Source organism: Meleagris gallopavo, chromosome 12 (genome assembly GCF_000146605.3).
Source record: "Meleagris gallopavo isolate NT-WF06-2002-E0010 breed Aviagen turkey brand Nicholas breeding stock chromosome 12, Turkey_5.1, whole genome shotgun sequence".
Classification (NCBI taxonomy): Eukaryota; Metazoa; Chordata; class Aves; order Galliformes; family Phasianidae; genus Meleagris; species Meleagris gallopavo.
Window position 1 is genome coordinate 3,324,929 of NC_015022.2, and position 8,220 is coordinate 3,333,148.

At 37.6% G+C, this 8,220-nt stretch overlaps 1 protein-coding gene across 1 annotated transcript; it reads left to right on the forward strand.

The window, feature by feature from the left end:
• The first annotated feature begins 2,514 nt into the window (after positions 1–2,514).
• Positions 2,515–7,740, forward strand: RSL24D1 (ribosomal L24 domain containing 1). Its single transcript, XM_010717367.1, has 6 exons — positions 2,515–2,520; positions 3,002–3,151; positions 4,034–4,106; positions 4,703–4,766; positions 5,241–5,326; positions 6,591–7,740. Exons 1-6 carry the CDS (start codon positions 2,515–2,517, stop codon positions 6,662–6,664), a joined length of 453 nt encoding a protein of 150 aa, XP_010715669.1. The 3' UTR covers positions 6,665–7,740.
• Positions 7,741–8,220: the final 480 nt, after the last annotated feature.

Genomic DNA, 8,220 nt, shown 5'->3' on the forward strand with positions numbered 1-8,220 from the left:
CGTCACAGCAAGGCGCGCACAGCCGCTCGGGCTTCGTGTCGATGTGACAGCTGGGTACGCGCGGGGTCCCAGCCTCCGATTTGCTCGGTGCCGCGCCCGTAGGGCACTGCAGAGCCCGGTGTGAAACGGAGCGTGCCCAAATCGCTGCCTTCCGACGTGTCAGAGCCGATACCGGCACGGCCGCTCCCCGTCTGAGTCACGGCCTCGGCAGCTGGCGGTGATCCGGCCGGGCGCCGCTGCTTTTCCCGGGGAAGGCCGCGAGGTGCAGAGGTTGCAGCGCTCACGAGAGCGGCGGGTTTGGCAAAGCTAAGGAGAAGCTCGTGGCAGGGAATGTAGAAACGTAACTATTGCTAAGGACTTACTGTGCTGTATTCCATTTTTTTGGAAGCCAAGCCAGGCTGGGTGGGCCCTGGAAGGTCTGGTGTTCTGGGCACCCAACACACAGCAGGAGTTGGTGCAAGGTGGGCTTTAAGGTCTCTTCCAACACAAACCGTTCCACTATTGTGTTTCTCCTTTTCCTTTCTTATCACAATGGCATCTCCCTACCTGCTCCTTCTGACTGGAAGGCATCGGCTGGACTGAGGCAGTTTGGGATGGAGTTGAGGATAGGGTTCTTCATAGCCCGGTGTTTTGCTACGTATCTTCAGTGCTGCGTTAAGTGAAGGCTATTGACTGAAGTTTCTTTTATGCACCTGTAACAGTCCTGAAAAACACCACTTGGATGAACATAAGGTGCTTCTATGGCTAGCAGGGGCAGATGCCTAAAGTGAGTCTGGCAAAACATAGTTATAAAATTGAAGTACAGTGTTTTATTTCTATGGCTGCTTTCAAGAAACATATTCTAAGCTGGGAGTGGCAGAGTGAGATCTAAATATAGGCAATAAAATAAAATAGCTGTTAGTTCTTTATGGGTACAATAGCAACTATTTAATGAGAAAAGATTTTGTGTTACGGATTCATTCCTGTCATCAGGCTTTGGTAACTATTAAAGATTTCATAACAACTTGGGAACTAAATAACTTGTTGATGTAATGAAGTGCAGTAATGCACAGCAGCTCGTGTGTCGTGGGCAGGATGGCAGGCACTTTATGCTAACTTCCTTCTGTACCTGATCTCATGAGGCGGTTGCGCAGCTCATTGAGTGATACTGGGAACCCCCTTGGTGAGGAGCTCTTCATCTGTTCACCACTTTTTGGTAATGTACAGGGGATGAAATGGATGCAGCCTTGAAGTCAACAACACACAAAAGCAGTCTGCACCAAATGTTTAATGGTATCCTTTTTCCTCTCAGTTTTGATTTAAATTATTGAAAATGAACTGCATAGGTTATATAAAATACAGTAGTGACTTGGAAAATATAAGGCAATTTCAAGTCACTCTGTGAAATAAATGACCTTAATAGGCCATGTTAAATGAAAAGTCTTGAAAAGTAGAGCATTTAGTGGTATTTAAATGCTGGAAATTTAATAGTATTTTCAATGATACTTAACAATATTGAAGATAGTTTTCCATCTCTTACCTTGAAAATGAATGTGGAACTGTTTTTTATTGCTTTTCAATTCAGTACCAGCAGGGACCTGGGGTTATGCTATTGGGATCAGGGGTTATGCTATTGTATGTTGTTGACTTCAAGGTTGCAGTTTAATTTGAACTAATTTTGGTAATTCTGCTTCATGCACTGAATTTTGTGCTTTATAGGTTAAAATGGTAGAGCCTTACTGGAAGAAGAATATTTTGGTTTTGAGGAAGCTGTGATATGAAAAATAAAGCAAGTGTTGCCATGTCTCTCTTGGATTTCAAGCCCAGGAAATAGTTCCAGCTGGGTGTAGGGATTTTGTGTCCATCTTTATTATTCAGCCAGATATAACCCCACAAATTCACATGTATTGACACAAGTAAAAATAAAATGTAATTCACTTCTGTAGATGAGTGGCATAACTGTAGTGGCAGTATGTAGAGATCTGTAGCATAGATAGAAAAACGGGAGCAAGAAAAGCCAACAGAAAACAGTCAGTGCTGTGGTATGTGCTGTAACTGCTGTCAGTAAGTTCAGTCCAAGACGTGACAGTGTGCTCAGGGCTCCTCCTGCGTGCTGCTCTGAAAGGTTTAAAGCTGCATCCCAAAAAACTAACTTCTTTGTTGTTGTTGTTGTATTATCACATTGAAAAAATGAGAGGTGTGAGGATTTCTTGTTGTCAAGATGGCTCTGTGTCTAAGAAGTGCTGACAGGTGTAGAAAATTATTTATTCACAGTACAGGTTTGGTTTTATCTTTTTTTTTTTTCAGATGATACTTCTCACAACTCTCCTGTATTTTATTTATAACCAGCTTAGCTGTGTTTGTGTATGCCACTGACAGCTGTGAAAGTGACTTTATAAAGGAAAAAACAGAAGAGTGCTTGAATTTGTTTCACGAGTGGAAACTTTATCAAAGAAACCAAACTCTTGGTGTTGATGTCATTACGGGCGATGCCAGTCCTTGTGTATTGTCCTCGTCTTGTTCTCTTTCTGAACCATGAACGTATGACTTCCAGTGATTTTTGTAGTCAGGGGCACCCCTGAACATTCAGACCTTGGTGTGTCCATCTTCCTTTTGTCTTGCTTCTGCCCCTGGTGCTTTCTGCCTGCTCTCATTCACATTTTACAGCTTATTCACCCTATCACTGTAAGCATGGTTATGCTGCATTGTTAGAGAGTTGCTGATGAGGAGACCCATCTGGTTTCTAAATGCCAAATTGTACTGAGTGTCTTAGATTGCCTCATTTGTTAATGCAGTGGTCTTGCATATAATGAAACTTGCTGTATTTAACATGGCACTGAATGTAAAATACATCAGTAGACATAAAGGAAATGTGTTGATTTAGTTTTTCTGCATAGAATTCTGTTGAAATGTAACGTAAATATTGACTTTTGGAAAGATTATTCTTTTTGTATGTTATAGAAACTCCAGTGTTCAATACTATACTTGCATTTGGGCAGGAACAATGTGATTTGACCCCAAGGTTTCTTTTTTTTCTCTCCCTTCCCCCACCCCCAAGATATTTAGATTCTGCAAATCAAAATGTCATAAAAACTTCAAGAAGAAGAGAAACCCAAGAAAGATCAGATGGACCAAAGCATTCCGAAAAGCAGCTGGCAAAGAATTGACAGTGGTAAGGAGATGAACTTTTTATATTACACAAGACATTTCTGAGGGACTGGCTTATTCAGAGTGGCTGAGGATACCGTCAGTCGGTCCCCTCGTGTTTGGAATTAAGGTGGTTTGTTGGTCATTGTGAGGCAGTAGTAGTTTATGCATGCAGGTAAGATTGTGTGACTTAGAACATCTGTACTCTTAAGGGGTTTCTTTTTACTCTGTGCTGTGTTCTGATGACACAAAATGATGCTGTATATTGTGTGTGTGTGTGTGTGTGTGTGTGTGTGTGTGTGTGTGCGCGCAGGGAACAATCCTCAGGTAAGTCAGTGTAAAAGTAAGTATGTCCCCTTCAAAAAAAGGGAAAAAATATAGGCTTCCCCATCAGCCTGTCCCAAACCCCCTGGTGTCATTGATGAGAATACTTCACAATTTCAAATGAATTTATTTTGTTTCAATATTCTTAAAATGAAATGGTTTATTTTTGAACTTTTTCAAAACTAGAGGCTGTTGAATAATACTGGTTTGAACTCCACTGTATGCTGTTGACTCTCTATGTGTTCAGTTTTGCCTTCTGTGTGTCTGGTCTGCTTTGTAGTTTCTACTCCGCAGTAGAACTCTGTTCTCTGTGTCTTGTTAAGAAGAAAATGGGGATGGTTTGGTAAATAGTTCTCTTCAAATGAATCTCTGTGTCTTCTGCTGCTACAGTGTCTAACACTTTCATGTATTACCTTCTAGTTTAGCAATCTCTGAAGGTCTTTAGAATACAGGAATTGATATTCTAAAACGCACACAAAAAAAACAAATCACCACAAATACTCATAGTTGAGTGCTGCGGTAGGAATGTATGGGTCTAAATATATTTCTGTATATAATCTGTATTTGCTCTTTCTTAATATAGGACAATTCATTTGAATTTGAAAAACGTAGAAATGAACCAGTAAAATACCAGAGAGAGCTGTGGAACAAGACTGGTGAGTAATTTTAGAGGGAAAAAAAAACAAAAGAAAAAAAAGCTGAGAAGTCAGCTTCTAAAGACCAGGTTTTGAGGAGACATGTTAGAATATTTATGTTTTGTAGTGATTGTTCTTTGAAGTTACTGGAATGATGGCCAGATTTTTAGATGTGGAGCACGTATGAGTTGTGCACAGGTGTGGGCTTACGCTGGGTTTTATTTTTTTAGATGCTGGTTGGAAAGCAAGCTGTAGCATTACTCTAGTTGAATTGCTATCTTTGACAAACCTTAGTGGTTCTCCAGCTTTCCAAGAGTCTCAGTGTAAACCTTTTACACTGTGGTACCATTGTTTGTTCCCAGTCATTCTGCTTTAGTTTGTTTTATAAATAAATAAAATGGAAGAGTTACTTTGTAAGCCAAGAATAAATGCTATGAAGGGGAAGATGGTAACTTCTGATTTTAAGTAAAGTCTTCTGTTGTAATGCACGTAAAAGTGAAAACATTACTAAGTTTTAAAATAGTTTCCTTGTAATTGAAACATGCTCTGCTAAAAAAGTATGTATTTTCAACTGTATGTATCTGAGCACGCTTAATGCAACTTTTGCTTTGTTTCAGTTGATGCAATGAAGAGGGTGGAGGAAATAAAGCAAAAACGCCAAGCTAGATTTATTATGAACAGGTGAGGAAATGTATTTGTATTATGAGAGCTCTTGCACATCTGCATTAGAAATTCAGTCTTTCCAGAGCAATCACAAACAAGAGTTTTAAAAAGCTCTTTGCTTTGTACACATATAGCAGTCAAAGCAATGGGGCAAAAATAATTTGAGTGGATTCTCCTCTGCTACCTAACTACTGTGCTATATTGGCTGCCAAAGAAAATGTAGCTTTTGGATGCTCAGTGGTAGTAGAATGGCTCATTCTTAGTGGCTTGGAGTCTCAAATTTCTGGTAAGAGTTAATACAGTGCTGACATTTTTTCTTACTTTCTGATCTTGCGTCCAATATACATCTGAATAAGTTTTCAAATAAAGTTTGCCTTTGTTTCCTTACAAGAGTTATTTGCCACTATATTCCTTCAGCTAAATTTGTGCTTTGTGTTAAACGGAAAACATGCACCACCTTCTTGAAGGTAATGTAATTTCTCTCCTTGATAGATTAAAGAAGAGCAAAGAATTGCAGAAGGCAGAAGACATCAAAGAAGTCAAACAGAACATCCACCTTCTTCGTGCTCCACATGCAGGTAAGAGCTTGATGTACCTGGTTTGCTTAGGTTAATTAACAGGTGTCTATAATTTTGTGATTAATATTGCAAAGTTTTTTTTTCGGTGTCTTATTCAACTGATGAATAACCATGCACAATTTTTTTAGAATTAAGATGGCTACTGAATGTAGAAAATAGCTCTTGCCACTTAATGATTGATAGAAAATACAGTAGACAAATTGGTTTTTTTTAGCTAATTGTGAAAATGTAGATGCTTTGCAATTCTCTGTGTTGAAACTCATATGAGAGCACTTTTTCTACAATGTAATCTTAGCTTTTTTAGTATGATGATATTTTTATTAATTTTCACTAAAATCTCTGCCTACTACATGTAAAATTTCATACATTCTTTATGAACTGCGTTCTTAAACTGACTGTGGTTGTGGATACCTATTCCTCCTAAATAATTTTCTGCTTTCCAAACCTCTTATAACAAGAACTAGTTTGTTAGATTATATTGATAAAAGTGAATTTAAAAATATTTATTAAAAAAACCAACAGAGCTAATGAAACACAGTTATAGAAGTTGGAGTAAAATATCCATTAGTCCTTGTTCTATAAAAATTACTAGTGATTTTGTCTCAGCTGGAAGCGGGATATATTATTATTAGATGTTAACTAGAATTCTCTTACACTTTTTTTCAAATTATATGTTTGCATTAGCTACAGTATATGATTGCATGTGTGTGAAATGGGCTTTTGTCAGGATATACTTAATGTTTTTATTTGCTTTTTGACTTTGCTTGTGTTAGGTGAATGATGCACAATAACATGTAGTGCATCTGTTTCTCAGACATTTTTCTCTTCAGTCTCTTGGATGAAAGAGAGCAAAATTAAATGTCAATCTTGTAGGGGTTTTTTAATTATTATTTAAAATTAACGTCATTGCCACTCAGTGCAGCATTCAGGAGGGCTTAAATCTTCATATATAATGAATGTGTGAAGGCCATTAGTCTCTTAAAATTAATGCTTTTTTTTGTATGCAAAGTTCCGTTAGGTATTGCTAGCTATATCAAAGCTTGTCATAGTAGACGAAAAAATATATTGACTGCATTTTAGATGTTGTGTAACAATGGTATCAACTTTTCTACTATACCAATTATTTTATAACTTTAGATGGTGATAGTAATTAACAGTAAATACTTCTAAGCTAGATGGGTTTATTGCTAAACAACTGCTTGCTAAATAGCAGCTGTTGGACCTGTTGAGGCATCTTTAAATTTAATATTTATTTGTTTTGAAGGCAAACCGAAACAACTGGAGGAGAAAATGGTGCAGAAGCTACAAGAGGATGTGGCCATGGAAGAAGACTCTTAAAATGCTTGTATTTCTTATTGCAATTTCCTCAGCATTTAACAGTTGCTTACTGTTTCACCTGGCTTCACTTGGAGCTGTGCTTGCAATTGAAGAAAAATACTTTTTAATAAATAGTGGACGCTTAGAGTTTGAATTATTTTTGTTGTTATAAAACAAAATAAGATGGATAACGGTTTGGACAGTAATTACAGCTATCTAATTCAAGAAAACCTTGTCAATGGGATGAAAAGTAAAGTATGTTATTTGAGATGTATTCTTTGTTATCCAGAAAGAAAATGTAATTTTCCCTTTTCCTGATAAAAGAAGTTGCTACTAGACCTTTGTTGTTTTTTCTGTTCTTCCCTGGTGGTAAAAGCAGGTGAGAATGTATAGTAATGGTAACAGGCTGGAGGAGGTTCTATTATTTTTCTTCAGTGCAATGGAGATTTATTTTCACTCTGGTCTTTGGGAAAATTGTTCAGTTTGTTATGAATGCAGACTGCATTTTTTTAATTTCCTCTTAAAGTCTGTCTCCTCAAGATTACAGTGCAGATGACATCTACACCTAGCAATGCTACCTTGTATGTAGGACTTACTGACATTTGGAAAGTAGTAATGGTGATCACATCCAGCCTGGAGTTGAAACTGCCATCTTCCTGAGCTGCTTAAATTCAAATTTGACTTACAATAACAATGATTGAGCTGCTGAATAAATCACACTTCTAACTGTTTTTTCCTAATGCTCAGGATTATTTTGATAGAAGGGAAACTCATGTTAAGCGGAGGTATTTGCATATCATGGCAGCATTTGTGCAGTGTTCATCAGTACCGAGATACATACTTTGCTGTTTATCCACAACTGTGTGATTAGAGAAGCCTTTCAAAAGTATTTAAAATAACATTTACTTGTCAGTGCTAATTGCCCTGTAAAATAATAATTTATGGTTCTGTTCTGAATTTGAATATGTCCTGTATCAGTTGGTAAACCTCCTACCGCCTACTTGTGTATTGTGTGCCTCAGGAAAGTTGTGTTTGAACGTGGTAAGAGAGGCAACGGGGAGTGTGTGAAATAAATGGGTATTATGCTGTGTTTTTCATCTTTTGATTTATGAATTATGTTCTTGTGTTTAAAATCTGTCATATTTATATGAGATAAAAGTGCTAGTAATACAAACATATAATTTCACGTTTTCATGAAATAATTTTCAGCGAAGCAACTCGTTTGACTTCCTGAGCAGCTGAAAAAGCACATTTTATTTCCAGCCAGGGAGTTAAGTAATTGAGATTGCTGTACTGGGAGCTGGGTCAGGTTTGGGATGCAATATGGCAAAAGAAAGAGCATTATGAAGATGTTTAATTGTCTTTCCTCTTCCAGTATGTTAACTGTATGGGTTCGAGGAGAGCAGGGGGAAAGTACTAATGAGATCAGTGTAAAAATTGAGGGGCAACCATTAATTTGTAGTATTTGTGTACCATGTTACAGAAACTTAAGAGTAATGCTAGGTCTTCTCTGCAGGGTAGCGTTTCTGTTTTATGAGCTGTTTAGTTTTCTCTGAAGTTTGCTAATATTTATTCTT